Genomic DNA, 19,685 nt, shown 5'->3' with positions numbered 1-19,685 from the left:
GTCTACAGGTGGAGCTGTCTCCAGACCATTTGGTGGTAGAAACAGACACGAGGTATGGCTTAGGAAGAAGGGCTGGTTTTGGATTAGGCATTGTTATCATGATGAGGATCTCTGAGGTTGGGTGCGGTGTGTGTCTGTGCTGTAGAGTTTAGTGCTGACCCTTGTCCTCTGACCTCATCCAAGGTGGAAACTGCATCTGCAGGAGCTCAGTAAGCTGCCAGCCTTTGCCAGGGTGGTGTCTGCTGGAAACCTGCTCAGCCACGTAGGACACACCATCCTGGGCATGAACACTGTCCAGCTTTACATGAAGGTCCCTGGGAGTAGGACGCCAGGTACACACAGACACACACACACCTAAATGCAACACAAACACCAGACCTGGGTTCAGATACTATTTCAAATATCTACATTACTTTCACATTTCCATGTAAATATTGAAATGTTTTTCTTTTTTTAAGACGAGGAGTTGAATATTGGAATGTATTTAGAAATACTCAAATACACTGACTCAAATTAAGTCCCATGCATTTAACCCAGGTATTTGAGCAGTGGGCCAGTAACCGAAAGGTCGCTGGTTTGAATACCTGAGCCGACAAGGTGAAAAACCTGTCAACGTGCACTTGAGCAAGGCACTTATCCCTAATTTGCTCTAGGGACGCCATACTACTATGAATGACCCTGTAAAACAACACCTATCATACTACTAAGACTGACCCTGTAAAACAACACCTATCATACCACTATGACTGACCCTGTAAAACAACACCTATCATACTACTACTATGACTGACCCTGTAAAACAACACCTATCATACTACTATGACTGACCCTGTAAAACAACACCTATCATACTACTATGACTGACCCTGTAAAACAACACCTATCATACTACTGGACCCTGTAAAACAACACCTATCATACTACTAAGACTGACCCTGTAAAACAACACCTATCATACTACTAAGACTGACCCTGTAAAACAACACCTATCATACTACTATGGCTGACCCTGTAAACAACACCTATCATACTACTATGACTGACCCTGTAAAACAACACCTATCATACTACTATGTCTGACCCTGTAAAACAACACCTATCATACTACTATGACTGACCCTGTAAAACAACACCTATCATACTACTACTATGACTGACCCTGTAAAACAGCACCTATCATACTACTACTATGACTGACCCTGTAAAACAACACCTATCATACTACTACTATGACTGACCCTGTAAACAACACCTAATACTACTACTATGACTGACCCTGGGTCATACTATGACACCCTGTAAAACAACACCTATCATACTACTATGACTGACCCTGTAAAACAACACCTAATACTACTATGACTGACCCTGTAAAACAACACCTATCATACTACTATGACTGACCCTGTAAAACAACACCTATCATACTACTATGACTGACCCTGTAAAACAACAAATACTACTGACTGACCCTGTCAAATCATACTACTATGACTGACCCTGTAAAACAACACCTATCATACTACTATGACTGACCCTGTAAAACAACACCTATCATACCAACACTGACCCTGTAAACAACACCTATCATACTACTATGTCTGACCCTGTAAAAAACACCTATCATACTACTACTGACCCTGTAAAACAACACCTATCATACTACTATGAATGACCCTGTAAAACAACACCTATCATACTACTATGACTGACCCTGTAAAACAACACCTATCATACTACTACTGACCCTGTAAAACAACACCTATCATACTACTATGTCTGACCCTGTAAAACAACACCTATCATACTACTACTGACCCTGTAAAACAACACCTATCATACTACTATGACTGACCCTGTAAAACAACACCTATCATACTACTATGACTGACCCTGTAAAACAACACCTATCATACTACTATGACTGACCCTGTAAAACAACACCTATCATACCACTATGACTGACCCTGTAAAACAACACCTGTCATACTACTATGACTGACCCTGTAAAACAACACCCATCATACTACTATGACTGACCCTGTAAAACAACACCCATCATACCACTATGACTGACCCTGTAAAACAACACCTATCATACTACTATGACTGACCCTGTAAAACAACACCCATCATACTACTATGACTGACCCTGTAAAACAACACCCATCATACCACTATGACTGACCCTGTAAAACAACACCTGTCATACTACTATGACTGACCCTGACAACACCCATCATACTACTATGACCCTGTAAAACAACACCTATCATACTACTATGTCTGACCCTGTAAAACAACACCTATCATACTACTATGACTGACCCTGTAAAACAACACCTATCATACTACTATGACTGACCCTGTAAAACAACACCTATCATACTACTATGACTGACCCTGTAAAACAACACCTATCATACTACTATGACTGACCCTGTAAAACAACACCTATCATACTACTATGTCTGACCCTGTAAAACAACACCTATCATACTACTGTCTGACCCTGTAAAACAACACCTATCATACTACTATGACTGACCCTGTAAAACAACACCTATCATACTACTATGACTGACCCTGTAAAACAACACCTATCATACTACTATGACTGACCCTGTAAAACAACACCTATCATACTACTATGACTGACCCTGTAAAACAACACCTGTCATACTACTATGACTGACCCTGTAAAACAACACCTATCATACTACTATGACTGACCCTGTAAAACAACACCCATCATACCACTATGACTGACCCTGTAAAACAACACCTATCATACTACTATGACTGACCCTGTAAAACAACACCCATCATACTACTATGACTGACCCTGTAAAACAACACCTATCATACTACTATGACTGACCCTGTAAAACAACACCTATCATACTACTATGTCTGACCCTGTAAAACAACACCTATCATACTACTATGTCTGACCCTGTAAAACAACACCTATCATACTACTATGTCTGACCCTGTAAAACAACACCTATCATACTACTATGTCTGACCCTGTAAAACAACACCTATCATACTACTATGTCTGACCCTGTAAAACAACACCTATCATACTACTATGTCTGACCCTGTAAAACAACACCTATCATACTACTACTGACCCTGTAAAACAACACCTATCATACTACTCTGTCTGACCCTGTAAAACAACACCTATCATACTACTACTGACTAAAACTCATACTACTATGACTGACCCTGTAAAACAACACCCATCATACCACTATGACTGACCCTGTAAAACAACACCTATCATACTACTATGTCTGACCCTGTAAAACAACACCTATCATACTACTACTGACCCTAAAACAACACCTATCATACTACTATGTCTGACCCTGTAAAACAACACCTATCATACTACTATGTCTGACCCTGTAAAACAACACCTATCATACTACTACTGACCCTGTAAAACAACACCTATCATACCACTATGACTGACCCTGTAAAACAACACCTGTCATACTACTATGACTGACCCTGTAAAACAACACCTATCATACCACTATGACTGACCCTGTAAAACAACACCTGTCATACTACTATGACTGACCCTGTAAAACAACACCTATCATACTACTATGTCTGACCCTGTAAAACAACACATTACACTGCACCTATCTGTTGTATGTGACAATAAAACATAATAAAATACTTAAAGTGGTTGATTCACATTATTTGAAAGTACTCAAATACACAGAAAATGTGTATTTAAATAACAAATAATCATATATTTGATTCCAGGTCTGACACACAATTTTTTTTTTTTTTGTAATTTTGTTTTATGAGTTATTTGTCTTGTCTTTTAGGTCACCAAGAGAACAACAACTTCTGTTCAGTGAACATCAACATCGGCCCGGGGGACTGTGAGTGGTTCTCTGTGCCCCAGCCTTACTGGGGAATCATCAACGACTTCTGTGAAAAGTACGTCAACAAAAATCTCCTACCTCTGTCTGTTTACAGCCAATACAATCTGAAGTCACAGACACGTCTTACTCTGCTTTGACTATAGTGGACCTAATGCTAATAAAAGTAGAATCGTTTTTTCATATGTTCATTCATTGATGATGTAACAATCATTCATTGATGATGTAACAATCTATTTGACTTGATGAACTGCAAGGAGTCGGCAGTAATTGTATTTCTAACATCCTGTGTGTCTCTCTCCTCCAGGAACAACATCAACTTCCTGATGGGTTCATGGTGGCCCAACCTGGAGGACCTGTACGAGGCAGATGTCCCCGTCTACCGCTTCATCCAGCGCCCCGGAGACCTGGTGTGGCTCAACACGGGCACCGTCCACTGGGTCCAGGCCATCGGCTGGTGCAACAACATCTCCTGGAACGTAGGACCCCTCACTGGTAAGACGGGGAAAACAAGGGGATATACTTTCTATGAACATGCACTGCTGTTTTATGGGTTTTAATGCTGAATTCGTTGGAGCATCATTTAAATATGATAGATGGATTCTGACAAGCCTTGACATTGTGAAATTGAAATGATATTGTCATTAATACCCCCCTTCTACCTTCTCCCTCTCCCCCTCTGTCTCCCTCACTTTATCTTTCTCCCCCGCTCTCTCTTGATCTCTCTTGCGCTCTCTTTCTGTCTCTCTTTCTCTCCCTCCCTCCCTCCTCAGCGTACCAGTATAAGCTGGCAGCAGAGCGATATGAATGGAATAAGCTGCAGAGCGTCAAGTCCATTGTCCCCATGATACACCTCTCCTGGAACATGGCCAGGAATATCAAAGTCTCCGACAGCAAGCTCTTCCAGATGATCAAGTGAGTCTCTCTCACACACACACACAATTCCCTTTTGCTCGGCCTCTCACACACACACAATTTTCTTTCGCTCGGCCTTTCACTCATAAACACCTGCGCTCGTGCACGCACACACACACCTAACCCCTGTGTGTCTCGGTCTCTGCTAGGTACTGTCTGCTGCGGACATTGAAGCAGTGTCAGATGCTGCAGGAGCTACTGCAGGCGTCAGGCAAGGAACTGGTGTGGCACGGCAGGACCAGGGACGAACCCGCACATTACTGCAGCATCTGTGAGGTACACACACACACACTGTCCTTGTGGGGCCCAAACAATTGATTCCAATTCAAAAATCCTATTTTCCGTAAGTGGGGTTTCCGTTAGCCGGTGATGATTTTAAAAAAGGAGGTATAGCCGATTATGTAAAACTGTTGCCGACCAAAACGACCGGGAGAAACAATTATCCCCTTGCAAAATAATGCTTTTTATTAATTGATGGTAATACCACTTCATAGAAATACAGTTGACCGTCATGCTTATCAGTCTATTGGTTAATTTGCCTAATTTACTAGAAATAAATTGGCAATTTTTTTTTTTCTTCTTTAGTCACCATCTTATTTGTCCAACACAACTATCACATGCACACAATATACAGAGTCTATTCTGAGTGGGATTTCTCCTGCTGCTCCTCAGCTGGTTGCTGCTGGAGTAAAACATGTGGTTCTCCTACTGCTCCTCAGCTGGTTGCTGCTGGAGTAAAACATGTGGTTCTCCTGATGCTCCTCAGCTGGTTGCTGCTGGAGTAAAACATGTGGTTCTCCTGATGCTCCTCAGCTGGTTGCTGCTGGAGTAAAACATGTGGTTCTCCTACTGCTCCTCAGCTGGTTGCTGCTGGAGTAAAACATGTGGTTCTCCTGATGCTCCTCAGCTGGTTGCTGCTGGAGTAAAACATGTGGTTCTCCTACTGCTCCTCAGCTGGTTGCTGCTGGAGTAAAACATGTGGTTCTCCTGATGCTCCTCAGCTGGTTGCTGCTGGAGTAAAACATGTGGTTCTCCTACTGCTCCTCAGCTGGTTGCTGCTGGAGTAAAACATGTGGTTCTCCTGCTGCTCCTCAGCTGGTTGCTGCTGGAGTAAAACATGTGGTTCTCCTGCTGCTCCTCAGCTGGTTGCTGCAGGAGTAAAACATGTGGTTCTCCTGCTGCTCCTCAGCTGGTTGCTGCTGGAGTAAAACATGTGGTTCTCCTGCTGCTCCTCAGCTGGTTGCTGCTGGGGTAAAACATGTGGTTCTCCTGCTGCTCCTCAGCTGGTTGCTGCTGGAGTAAAACATGTGGTTCTCCTGATGCTCCTCAGCTGGTTGCTGCTGGAGTAAAACATGTCGTTCTCCTACTGCTCCTCAGCTGGTTGCTGCTGGAGTAAAACGTGGTTCTCCTGCTGCTCCTCAGCTGGTTGCTGCTGGAGTAAAACATGTGGTTCTCCTGATGCTCCTCAGCTGGTTGCTGCTGGAGTAAAACATGTGGTTCTCCTACTGCTCCTCAGCTGGTTGCTGCTGGAGTAAAACATGTGGTTCTCCTGCTGCTCCTCAGCTGGTTGCTGCTGGAGTAAAACATGTGGTTCTCCTGATGCTCCTCAGCTGGTTGCTGCTGGAGTAAAACATGTGGTTCTCCTACTGCTCCTCAGCTGGTTGCTGCTGGAGTAAAACGTGGTTCTCTTGCTGCTGGAGTAAAACGTGGTTCTCTTACTGCTCCTCAGCTGGTTGCTGCTGGAGTAAAACATGTGGTTCTCCTGCTGCTCCTCAGCTGGTTGCTGCTGGAGTAAAACATGTGGTTCTCCTGCTGCTCCTCAGCTGGTTGCTGCTGGAGTAAAACATGTGGTTCTCCTGCTGCTCCTCAGCTGGTTGCTGCTGGAGTAAAACATGTGGTTCTCCTACTGCTCCTCAGCTTGTTGCTGCTGGAGTAAAACATGTGGTTCTCCTGCTGCTCCTCAGCTGGTTGCTGCTGGAGTAAAACATGTGGTTCTCCTGATGCTCCTCAGCTGGTTGCTGCTGGAGTAAAACATGTGGTTCTCCTGCTGCTCCTCAGCTGGTTGCTGCTGGAGTAAAACGTGGTTCTCCTGCTGCTGGAGCAAAACATGTGGTTCTCCTACTGCTCCTCAGCTGGTTGCTGCTGGAATAAAACATGTGGTTCTCCTACTGCTCCTCAGCTGGTTGCTGCTGGAATAAAACATGTGGTTCTCCTGCTGCTCCTCAGCTGGTTGCTGCTGGAGTAAAACATGTGGTTCTCCTGATGCTCCTCAGCTGGTTGCTGCTGGAGTAAAACATGGTTCTCCTGATGCTCCTCAGCTGGTTGCTGCTGGAGTAAAACGTGGTTCTCCTGCTGCTCCTCAGCTGGTTGCTGCTGGAGTAAAACATGTGGTTCTCCTACTGCTCCTCAGCTTGTTGCTGCTGGAGTAAAACATGTGGTTCTCCTGCTGCTCCTCAGCTGGTTGCTGCTGGAGTAAAACATGTGGTTCTCCTGATGCTCCTCAGCTGGTTGCTGCTGGAGTAAAACATGTGGTTCTCCTGCTGCTCCTCAGCTGGTTGCTGCTGGAGTAAAACGTGGTTCTCCTGCTGCTGGAGTAAAACATGTGGTTCTCCTACTGCTCCTCAGCTGGTTGCTGCTGGAATAAAACATGTGGTTCTCCTACTGCTCCTCAGCTGGTTGCTGCTGGAATAAAACATGTGGTTCTCCTGCTGCTCCTCAGCTGGTTGCTGCTGGAGTAAAACATGTGGTTCTCCTGATGCTCCTCAGCTGGTTGCTGCTGGAGTAAAACATGGTTCTCCTGATGCTCCTCAGCTGGTTGCTGCTGGAGTAAAACGTGGTTCTCCTGCTGCTCCTCAGCTGGTTGCTGCTGGAGTAAAACATGTGGTTCTCCTGATGCTCCTCAGCTGGTTGCTGCTGGAGTAAAACATGTGGTTCTCCTACTGCTCCTCAGCTGGTTGCTGCTGGAGTAAAACGTGGTTCTCCTGCTGCTCCTCAGCTGGTTGCTGCTGGAGTAAAACATGTGGTTCTCCTACTGCTCCTCAGCTGGTTGCTGCTGGAGTAAAACGTGGTTCTCCTGCTGCTCCTCAGCTGGTTGCTGCTGGAGTAAAACATGTGGTTCTCCTGCTGCTCCTCAGCTGGTTGCTGCTGGAGTAAAACATGTGGTTCCCCTGATGCTCCTCAGCTGGTTGCTGCTGGAGTAAAACATGTGGTTCTCCTACTGCTCCTCAGCTGGTTGCTGCTGGAGTAAAACGTGGTTCTCCTACTGCTCCTCAGCTGGTTGCTGCTGGAGTAAAACGTGGTTCTCCTACTGCTCCTCAGCTGGTTGCTGCTGGAGTAAAACATGTGGTTCTCCTGCTGCTCCCCAGCTGGTTGCTGCTGGAGTAAAACATCTAGTGCACAATTTAACCAGATCTATTTTTATTTCTCGACTGGTAGTTGAAGCACGCCTCCCATTCACAATTCAGGTGCAGGCAACAGGATATCAGCGTTTCACCCACCATTTAACAATGTGAGCTGGAGGCAGTATGTATTTTAAAACATACTTTGTTTGTATCCTGACTGTTTTACTTAATGTTATGAGGCATGTCCTACCTTGCTTCAAATCCGACCATGGAAACGAGGCATTTCTTTCATAAAGAGTTATAGGAGGTGCGTGAGTTAAGTTTGGGGACGCTTAGCATTGGTTTTCATATAAACTTGATTTCGTTGTCCAGAAGCCAAAGGCACAATCCTGTCCGTATTAGCAAACCATCCTCATTGTTACATCATCAGATTACCACTCTTTCTAAATTTCTAACTGTTCAGATATGGAACCACTATAACGTGTGCTGTTCAGATATGGAACCACTGTAAGGTGTGCTGTTCAGATATGGAACCACTGTAAGGTGTGCTGTTCAGATATGGAACCACGATAACGTGTGCTGTTCAGATATGGAACCACTGTAAGGTGTGCTGTTCAGATATGGAACCACTGTAAGGTGTGCTGTTCAGATATGGAACCACTATAACGTGTGCTGTTCAGATATGGAACCACTGTAAGGTGTGCTGTTCAGATATGGAACCACTGTAAGGTGTGCTGTTCAGATATGGAACCACTGTAAGGTGTGCTGTTCAGATATGGAACCACTATACGGTGTGCTGTTCAGATATGGAACCACTATACGGTGTGCTGTTCAGATATGGAACCACTATACGGTGTGCTGTTCAGATATGGAACCACTATAAGGTGTGCTGTTCAGATATGGAACCACTATAAGGTGTGCTGTTCAGATATGGAACCACTAAGGTGTGCTGTTCAGATATGGAACCACTAAGGTGTGCTGTTCAGATATGGAACCACTATAAGGTGTGCTGTTCAGATATGGAACCACTATAAGGTGTGCTGTTCAGATATGGAACCACTAAGGTGTGCTGTTCAGATATGGAACCACTATAAGGTGTGCTGTTCAGATATGGAACCACTAAGGTGTGCTGTTCAGATATGGAACCACTATAAGGTGTGCTGTTCAGATATGGAACCACTATAAGGTGTGCTGTTCAGAAGGGTGTTTTTTTTTTTACCGCAAATTACATTTTGGCAAATGTTGAACGTTTTCTTGGCTGCTTCATTACGCGTGTTGCATGTTCTGTTAAGATGCATTATCATATTGTAAATGTGATTTGTGTCATTCCGAGCACTATGGGTGGACACCGTCATGGGCTTATGCACCCAATGCATATGGTTCAGTAGAATTTCTCAAATGGACAGTAAATTAAAATCTTCCCGGTCGCATTGTCTGGCGTCACCTTTCCCAAATGGGAACTCTGCCCCTAATTAGCGTTAGCGTAATGAATGGAAGCCTGTGGGTATCTGCTAGAATGCTTGTCAATGCTAGCAGATACCATAGACTTTCAGTCATTCCGCTAACACTAGACACTGAGGCATGCAAATTGTGGGGATGACTCTGGGGAAGTAACTAAAGGGCCTCGTTGCCACAATCCCGAAGTATCCATTTAACCCCTAAACCTAAAATAGCCCTTTTCCTTGTAGGGGCTGGCGAAATGTCCCCTCTTGTCTGAATTGTCCTTGTTTTACTCTCCTTGTGAGGACTTCTGGTCCCCACAAGGAGAGTAAAAGCAAAACAAACACATCTACCTCTCCTCACACACTCACTTTCGCCCTATTTCCAGGTGGAGGTGTTTGCCCTACTGTTTGTAACCAGTGAGAGCAACAGCAGGAAGACTTACGTGGTGCATTGTCAGGACTGTGCCCGTAGGGGGAGCTCTAACCTGGACAACTTTGTGGTGCTGGAGCAGTACAAGATGGACGACCTCACACAGGTCTACGACCAGTTCACACTCGTAAGTCAACAAGGACACGAGTGACTATATGATGACCAGTAGGTTAACACTAGACCAGCTAAAGCAGCCATTTTGACTGCTCGTGAATTTAAAACCATTTATTACTCTGCCCGTCTTTGACTTATCCTTTAATCCACACTGTCATTGTTAGAATCTTAATGTCACAAACAGAACTGGCGTTCTAACCAGCATGCCATTTTATGAATGGTTTTCCTCCTCCTTCCCGACAGTAGGGCATGCTCTGCTCCTTCTCACAACAGTGGAAGGTACGGTGCCCAGTTGATACCCTGGGCTCCTGAATGGCGCAGTGGTCTAAGGCACTGCATCTCTGTGCTGAAGGCGTCACTACAGACCCTGATTTGATTCCAGGCTCTATCGCAACCTGCCGTGATTGGGAGTCCCATAGGGCGAACCTAATTTCACACATATAACAGATTAAATAAATGAAGAAACAAGTATGATGGATGAGAACGAGGGAGAATGGATGAGCGAGGAGACACAAACAATGCATTACTGTGTAATCACCAATTGTGACCGACCGTCTCGATTCGTTCGGTCTTATGTAGCAAAATTTGAAATTGTGTTTTTTACAATCGATAAAAGTAGAGACTCGGAGCTCTAAAATTATATTTCATACACTACAGTTGAGGAACAATGGGAAAGTAATTCTGCTTTGAAAGTTGATACATTTGTAAAATCACTTTTGTGAAAATGGCCTTTGAATGTTTTGGCACTACTACTGGAGAGCTCATCTTTGTCTACAACCATTCAGTATCGTTCACACCATCTTAAGCTTTAACCCCACCCATCTCTTTAAGAATTCACATGTGAGGCTGTGAGACTAAACAACCAAAGATTAAAAGACTAAAGGTTGATTTATACTACGGGTGTGTTCGTAAATTTCATCTGGAGGGCCAGAGTGTTTTCTGGGAGTGTTCTAACAGAGCTGGGTAGGCTGTTTTTATGTTATCCAGAGGTTTGGTGACTGCAACTGTGCTGTTGGCAACAATTTAATTATGCTTTTTTGCCAACGTTCACTGACACCGGCCATATTCAACGGGTGTTGAGCGTTCGTAAATGTGCCAGTTATTCTGTGCTCTAGCTAGCTAGCTAGGTAAACAATGAACCATAATCCCAACTCAAAACAACCAGGTGCAATGTTAGCTAGCTAACATTAGGTTATAATTAGCAATGCAAATGGATTTGAATATGTAATCCGGAGACGGGTGATTTATACAACCGCCTGCTGTGTGTTCACTTTTCGTTTGCATATTTGCAATCAAACAGGCAGAATTTTCTGCATTTCCTTAGCTGTCATACTCTAATTCCACTGATTTCAAATCTTGGTCCTCCAGACAGTGGAGAGCAACACTTATGTAGTTCTACTTTGTAGAAAGGATTACCTACACATACTGACCAGCTAATATTATAGACAGAAGCGAGCTACATGGCAGACCAATCCGAACTCATCTCTCATCTCATGTCCAGCCCACTCATTATCTCAGCCAATCATGGCTTGTTGTATGCCATCTAGCGCGCGGAACCCCTCAACAACATTCAGCTGAAAAGGCAGTGCGCGAAATTCAAAAATATTTTTTTGAAATATGTAAATTTCACACATTAACAAGTCCATCACAGCAAATGAAAGATAAACATCTTGTTAATCTACCCATTGTGTCCGATTTGAAAAAAAAATGCTTTACAGCTAAAGCACAACATATGATTATGTTAGATCACCGCCAAGTCAAAAAAACACAGCCAGTCACAAAAAGCAGAAATATAGATAAAATGAATCACAAACCTTTGATGATCTTCATCAGATGACACTCATAGGACATCATGTTACATGTATTGTTTTGTTCGATAATGTGCATATTTATATCCAAAAATCTGTTTACATTGGCGCCTAACATGCAGTAATGTTTTGATTCCAAAACATCCGGTGATTTTGCAGAAATACTCATAATAAACATTGATAAAAGATACTAGTGTTATTCTCAGAATGAAAGATAGACTTCTCCTTAATGCAACCGCTGTGTCAGATTTCAAAAAAACTTTACGGAAAAAGCCTAATCTGAGAACGGTGCTCAGAACCCAAAACAGCCAGAGGAATATCCGCCATTTTGGAATCAACAAAGTTAGAAACAACACCATAAATATTCACTTACCTTTGATGATCTTCATCAGAAGGCACTCCCAGGAATCCCAGTTCGACAATAAATGACTGATTTGTTCCATAAAGTTCCATCATTTATGTCCAAATAGCCACTTGTTGTTAGCGTGTTCAGCCCTCTAATCCATCTTCATGAGGCGCAGGCACTTCATCCAGACAAAAACAGTCCTTCAGAAACATGTCAAACGATGTATGGAATCAATCGTTAGGATGTTAACATAAAACATCAATAAAGTTCCAACCGGAGAATTCCTTCGTCTTCAGAGAAGCACTGGAACGAGAGGTAACTCTGTCAGGAGCGCGCGTCATGAGACCAAGGCTCTCTGCTCAAAGAGGTCTCATGAGCCCCTCCTTTATAGTAGAATCCTCATTCAAGTTTCAAAAGACGGTTGACATCTAGTGGAAGCCCTAGGAAGGCAAAGCTTTGAAAAACTACTAACCTCCGATGTCCCACTTCCTGGTTGGATTTTTTTCAGGTTTTCGCCTGCCATATGAGTTTTGTTATACTCACAGACATCATTCAAATAGTTTTAGAAACTTTAGAAACTGTTTTCTATCCAATACTAATAATAATATGCATATATTAGCTTCTTGGACAGAGTAGGAGGCAGTTCACTCTGGGCACGCTATTCATCCAAAAGTGAAAATATCCCAAAAAGGTTTTTAAGGCACATCAAAGTTCACATATTCCAGAAGGTATTTCTGCCAAAAAACGGATAAAAAAAAATATGTAATTAAAGTTTAAGTTCAAATGGCTCTCCTGTGACGTGCGACATACACCTAGTTTCCTGAAATGAGTCATATTTGTGATTGAAAAACAGGAAGGGCCATTCTTTTGTGTTGGTATATTCTAATTATAATCTCAATGTTATCTACACAGTATCAGTAGTTTTCGGTCTACTGACTTACTTAGAGTATATAGTGAGAGTGTGTGTAATTTGCAATGGCAAGAAGACCAAGATGCTGCTACAAGATATTGATAAAAATGCCAAGAGTATACAAAGCTGTCTTCAAGGCGGTGGCTACTTTGAAGAATCTAAAATCAAAAATATATATATAAATTATTTTTGATTTCACGTGTTATTTCATAGTTTTGATGTCTTCACTATTATTCTACATTGTAGAAAATAGTTTTAAAAATCAAGAAAAACTCTTGAATGAGTAGGTGTCCAAATTCTTTGACTGGTACTGTATATACATGCATAGTTAATTCGGGTAGTTTTCAAACCCCTTCCCTTTTTTCACATTTTCTTACGTTACAACCTTATTCTAAAATGTATTTAATGTTTTCCCTCTTCAACGTACACAATACCCCATAATCACGAAGCGAAAACAGTTCTTTAGATTTTTTTGCAAATACATTATAAATAAAAAACAGACCTTATTTACTGAAGTACTCAACCCTTTGCTATGAGACTCAAATTTGAGCTTAGGTGCATCCTGTTTCCATTGATCATACTTAATGTTTCTACAACTTGATTGGAGTCCACCTGTGGTACATTTCTTTTGATTGGACATGATTTGGAAAGGCACACACCTGTCTATATAAGGTCCCACAGTTGACAGTGCATGTCAGCAAAAACCAAGCCATGAGGTCGAAGGAATTGTCTGTAGAGATCCGGGACAGGGTACCTAAACATTTCTGCAGCATTGAAGGTCCCCAAGAACAATGGCCTCCATCATTCTTAAATGGAAGGATTTTGTAACCACCAAGACTCTTCCTTGAGCTGGCTAAACTGAGTAATCGTGGGAGAAGGGCCTTGGTCAGGGAGGTGACCAAGAACCCGATGATCACTCTGACAGAGCTCCTCTGTGGAGATGGTTGTCCTTCTCCGATGGGAGAACCTTCCAGAAGGACAATCGTCTCTGCAACACTCCACCAATCAGGCCTTTATGGTAGAGTGGCCAGACGGAAGCCACTCCTCAGGTACATGACAGCCCGCTTGGTTTACCAAAAGGCATCTAAAGGACTCTTAGACAATGAGAAACAAGATTCTCTGGTCTGATGAAATCAAGATTGATTGCCATGTGTCACATCTGGAGGAAACCTTACTACTACTGTGAAGCATGGTGGTGTTTGCATTATGCTTTGGGGATGTTTTTCAGCGGCAGGGACTGGGAGACTAATCAGGATTGAGGGAAGAATGAACACAGCAAAGTACATGGGGTGGCAGGGTAGCCTAGTGGTTAGAGCGTTGGACTAGTAACCGGAAGGTTTCAAGTTCAAACCCCCGAGCTGACAAGCTACAAATCTGTCGTTCTGCCCCTGAACAGGCAGTTAACCCACTGTTCCTAGGCCGTCATTGAAAATAAGAATTTGTTCTTAACTGACTTGCCTAGTTAAATAAAGGTAAAATTTTAAAAAAACATCGAGATCCTTGATGAAAACCAGCTCCAGAGCGCTCAGGACCTCAGACTGGAGCAAAGGTTCCCCTTCCAACAGGACAATGATCCTAAACACACAGCCAAGACAATGCAGGAGTGGCTTCGGGACAAGTCTCAATGTCCTTGAGTGACCCGGCTAGAGGCCGGACTTGAACCCAATCGAACATCTCTGGAGAAACCTGAAAATAGCTGTGCAGCGATGCTCCACATCCAACCTTACATACCTTGAGAGGATCTGCAGAGAAGAATGGGAGAAACTCTCCAAATACAGGTGTGCCAAGCTTGTAGCATCATACACAAGGCTGTAATCGCTACCTACGGTGCTTCAACAAAGTACTGAGTACTGAGTGCCTGAATACTTATGTAAATGTTATATTTCAGGTTTATTGTTAATACATTTGCTAAAATGTCTAAACAGTTTTTGCTTTGTCATTATGGGGTATTGTGTGTAGTAGATACTCTGCCTGTCTTGAGCTCTCGCTAGCAAATTTGCAACATTGTATCAACTCTGGGTTTCGGCCATTGAGTCTGTGACAGAGATATTTATTTGCACACAGGAGAGAAGTGTTCTGGTATTTTCAATACATTTGGATAGATTCATCGCCCTGAAAGAGAATTGTTATGTATTAAAACATGTAAAAATGTTGTACAAGTCCACCAAGGAGGAGTATTTAGATGAAGTAATATTTAGTTAGTATAGTTTGCATAGAAATGCTACAAAATGTAAAAATCAAGCTTTCTAAACTCGGCAAGGAAAAAAATTAAGTCTTTCTAAGATAATTCGTAAAAATCCAAATAACTTAACAGATCTTCATTGGAAAGGATTTAAACACTGTTTCCCATGCTCTTTCAATTAACCATAAACATGCACCTGCACCTGTGGAACGGTCGTTAAGACAAGAACAGCTTACAGACGGTAGGCAATTAGGTCACAGTTATGAAAACTTAGGACAGTAAAGAGGCCTTTCTACTGACTCTGAAAAACACCAAAAGGAAGATGCCCAGGGTCCCTGCTCATCTGCGTGAACGTGCCTTAGGCATGCTTCAAGGAGCCATGAGGACTGCAGATGTGGCCAGGGCAATAAATTGCAATGTCCGTACAGTGCGACGCCTAAGACAGCGCTACAGGGAGACAGGACGGACAGCTGATCGTCCTCGCAGTGTCAGACCACTTGTAACAACACCTGCACAGGATCAGTACATCCGAACATCACACCTGAGGGACAGGTACAGGATGGCAACAAAAACTGCCCGAGTTACACCAGGAATGCACAATCCCTCCATCAGTGCTCAGACTGTCCGCAATAGGCTGACAGAGCCTGGACTGAGACCTTGTAGGCCTGTTGTAATGCAGGGGTGATGGTTGGATTCACGTTTATTGTCGAAGGAATGAGCGTTGCACCAAGGCCTGTACTCTGGAGTGGGATCGATTTGGAGGTGGAGGGTCCGTCATGGTCTGGAGCGGTGTGTCACAGCATCATCAGACTGAGCTTGTTGTCATTGCAGGCGATCTCAATGCTATGCGTTACAGGGAAGACATCCTCCTCCCTCATGTGGTACCCTTCCTACAGGCTCATCCTGACATGCCCCTGCAGCATGACAATGCCACCAGCCATACTGCTTGTTCTGTGTGTGATTTCCTGCAAGACAGCAATGTCGATGTTCTGCCATGGCCAGCTAAGAGCCTCGATCTCAATCCCATTGAGCACGCCTGGAACCTGTTGGATCAGAGGGTGAGTGCCAGGGCCCCACCTGCCCCCCCAAGAAATGTCAGAGAACTTGCTGGTACCTTGGTGGAAGAGTGGGGTAACATCTCACAGCAAGAACTGGCAAATCTGGTGCAGTCCATGAGGAGGAGATACACTGCAGTACTTAACTTCTTGCGGATCATTGGGACGCTACCGTCCCACCTGGCCAACATCCAGTGAAATTGCAGAACGCCAAATTCAAATGACAGAAATCTGAACATTAAACATTCATGAAAATACAAGTATCATACATAATTTAAAAGCTTCTTGTTAATCCAGCCGCTTAGGCATGCTGCAACATCTGAGGACAGCGCCCCACACACAAAAGCATTACATACATTTTCCAACCAAGCAGATGCGTCACAAAAGTCAGAAATAGCGATAAAATAAATTGCTTACCTTTGAAGATCTTCATCTGGTTGCAATCACAAGGGTCCCAGCTACATAACTAATGGTAATTTTGTTCGATAAAGTCCTTTATATCCCCAAAAAGTATGTTTCAATGGCACGCTTGACTCAGTAATCCACCGGTTTCCCTCATTCAAAATGCATACAAAATTAATAAACTTCTTCAAAACAAGTCAAACAACGTTCCTAATCAATCCTCAGGTACCCTAATATGTAAATAAACAATCAAATGTAAGACTGAGAATAGTATTGTCATTACCGGAGATAAATAATGAAGTGCACGCCCTCACCAGAACGCACTACAAACACTGCAGCCAAAATGAGAGCCACAAAATTCTAGATAATTTTTCAAAAAACAAGCCTGAAACTCTTTCTAAAGACTGGTGACATCTAGTGGAAGCCCTAGGAACTGCAATCTGGAAGGACTTCCTTTTATATTCCCATTCCAACCATTGTATATAAAAAAAATCTTGGATTGATTGTCCTCCGGGTTTTTGCCAGTTCTGTTGTACTCACAGATATTATTTTAACAGTTTTGGAAACTTTAGAGTTTTCAATCCAATACTACCAATTATATGCATATCCTAGCTTCTGGGCCTGAGTAACAGGCAGTTTACTTTGGGCGCCTCTTTAATCCAAACTTCCGAATACTGCCCCCGAGCACTAAGAACTTAATGCTGCTGGTGGTCAGATACTGTCTGTCACTTTTGATTTCGCACCCCCCCCTGTTAAGTTTGCTGAAAATAAACGCAGTTGAAAGTGAGAGAACGTTTCTTTTTTAGTTTAAGTTACTGTTCCAAGGATGGAAGTTTAAACAAGTGGAAAAATTGACACAAACAGGATATTGACAATCCAGATGCAGAAGGAAATGTGCATTATGCAAGGAGCCAACATTCACTTTCACTAAGCAATCATTCTTCCTTGCATAATTACTGCAGTCACTTCCACCCCTTACAAAGCATTACCCTACATATGATGTCAATATGTGGACATCCCATAAAAAGCATTACCCTACACATGGTGGCATTCACAGTAGTAAGTCTACACACTAGTGAGTTAAATTCATTAGTTGTTTTTTCGAAAAAAGGTACTAGCTTGTTCATTAGTAAGTCTTCAACCAATTTACATGAATCTCATCTCTCTCTCTCATCCCTATCTCGTTCTCCCTCCACAGGCTCCTCCTTTGCCATCATCCTCTTGACGGTAACATTCTGTTGTTCTGAGGACAATAAGAATCCATGCTGTACTCCCAGAAGCCACCGGAAGCCCCTTTTCTGATATTCAGGAAGTGAGCCAGCAGTCCTCTTCTGCTTTCTGTAGATATTCCACAAGGCAGCTGGGTGAAAAGCTGTGTGTCTATGCAACCTGCCCAGAGTGGAGGTAAGGTGTCTCCTCCTAGAGGACTGGAGGGGGAGGGCATTACTGCTGCCTTCTCCACCAGCCGTGGTGGAAAAAGTACCCCATTGTCATACTTGAGTAGAGGTAAAGATACCTTGATAGAAAATCACCAGCCACCAGTAAAATACTACTTGAGTAAAAGTCTACTATATGGTTTTAAATATACTTCAGTATCAAAAGTAAATGTAATTGCTAAAATATACTTAATCAAGTATAAATAATTACACATTTCTTATATTATTTATATATTATATTGTTATTATATTATATTATTATATTAGGCAAAGCAGATGGACACATTTTATTTTTTAATTTACAGATAGCAAGGGGCACACTCCAACACTCAGATATCATTAACAAATGAAGCATTTGTGATTAGTGAGTCTGCCCGATCAGAGGCAGTAGGGATGTTCTAAAAGATAAGTGTGTGAGTTAGACCATTTTCCTGTCCTGCTAAGCATTTCAAGTGTAACGAGTACTTCTGGGTGTCAGGCAAAAATGTATGGAGTAAAAAGTACTTTTTTTTATTTTATTTTTTTTAGAAATGTAGCGAAATAAAAGTTGTCCAAAATATAAATAGTAAAGTACAGATACCCCCCAAAAAACTACTTAATTGCTGTCTGGCACAATAGCTGACAAAAATGATGACCGCATTTCTATTGTATATATATTTTGTTAAAACTGGCAACAACATCACACAAAGACTACTGACTTGATACACATTTCCCTTTTTTAATGATGTTTGTGGGCTGATACAAACGTGCTCTTGGTGTCCCCCCCTTGAGTCTACGTCCTAGAATCACTGGTCTTTTGTATGTTAGTAAATAGAAGTCGTCTTTGGGCAAGAAAATAAGAAGAAGAAAACAATTTGTAAAGTAATATATATATTTTTTACTGTTTTTGTTATTTTGGAACCATGTGGTTTGGTTCTGTAGGTAAAATAGTATTCCAATGAGAGAGAAATTAACAGCCAAGTCACCAAGAGACTTTTATGGAATAAACTTTTTTTTTCTAACCTTTGTTGTAAATTTACACTATTTATAAAATTTATATTTATTGCTTGAAAATAGTTGTTGATCGAATGCTGTAATTTTTTCTCCCACAGATGACCTGCCATTTAAAGGAGTTTTGTACACGACCCTTCCTACGTTTTCTATACGAATAAAACTGCTTTAGCAAAGCATTTTTCCAGAGACTCCTTGAAATGGTTTTATTGTTTGAAGGATGTTTGAGTCATTAAACAGAAGTTGTATTCATTTACATCTGGAACTTCTCTCGTGTTTCTTCTCTAGTTTCATCTCTCCTCTGATGCACAGAGATGCTGACCGCTTCACTACCTGATACTGGCTAGCCAAGGTCAGCTGCTGACTGCTTCACTACCTGATACTGGCTAGCCAAGGTCAGCTGCTG

General features: G+C 42.5%; 1 protein-coding gene and 2 long non-coding RNA genes across 8 annotated transcripts in view; 2 read left to right on the top strand and 1 right to left on the bottom strand.

Annotated features, from left to right (window-relative positions):
- LOC118366587 (lysine-specific demethylase 6A-like) overlaps positions 1 to 19,470 on the top strand; it is a 109,738-nt gene extending 90,268 nt beyond the window's left edge. For 3 of the 6 annotated variants that reach the window (XM_052493077.1, XM_052493074.1, XM_052493076.1), the window contains 7 exons: positions 184 to 332; positions 3,852 to 3,966; positions 4,216 to 4,403; positions 4,682 to 4,823; positions 4,973 to 5,099; positions 9,993 to 10,163; positions 18,052 to 19,470. In XM_052493077.1, coding sequence (XP_052349037.1) covers positions 184 to 332; positions 3,852 to 3,966; positions 4,216 to 4,403; positions 4,682 to 4,823; positions 4,973 to 5,099; positions 9,993 to 10,163; positions 18,052 to 18,078 — 919 coding nt within the window. In that variant the 3' untranslated portion in view covers positions 18,079 to 19,470. The remainder of the gene's footprint in view (positions 1 to 183; positions 333 to 3,851; positions 3,967 to 4,215; positions 4,404 to 4,681; positions 4,824 to 4,972; positions 5,100 to 9,992; positions 10,164 to 18,051) is intronic. The other 3 variants (XR_008089746.1, XR_008089745.1, XR_008089744.1) reach the window with 3 other exon arrangements.
- Positions 615 to 2,500, bottom strand: LOC127914988 (uncharacterized). Its single transcript, XR_008089747.1, has 3 exons — positions 2,325 to 2,500; positions 1,763 to 1,813; positions 615 to 880 (listed from the first exon to the last, which is right to left on the bottom strand). It is a non-coding gene; the product is annotated as an uncharacterized LOC127914988 (long non-coding RNA).
- Positions 9,042 to 9,985, top strand: LOC127914990 (uncharacterized). The gene is made up of 3 exons (XR_008089751.1): positions 9,042 to 9,079; positions 9,138 to 9,199; positions 9,289 to 9,985. It is a non-coding gene; the product is annotated as an uncharacterized LOC127914990 (long non-coding RNA).
- Positions 19,471 to 19,685: the final 215 nt, after the last annotated feature.

This window comes from Oncorhynchus keta, chromosome 34 (assembly GCF_023373465.1).
Source record: "Oncorhynchus keta strain PuntledgeMale-10-30-2019 chromosome 34, Oket_V2, whole genome shotgun sequence".
NCBI lineage: Eukaryota > Metazoa > Chordata > Actinopteri > Salmoniformes > Salmonidae > Oncorhynchus > Oncorhynchus keta.
This window is presented reverse-complemented; position numbering and strand designations above follow the sequence as displayed.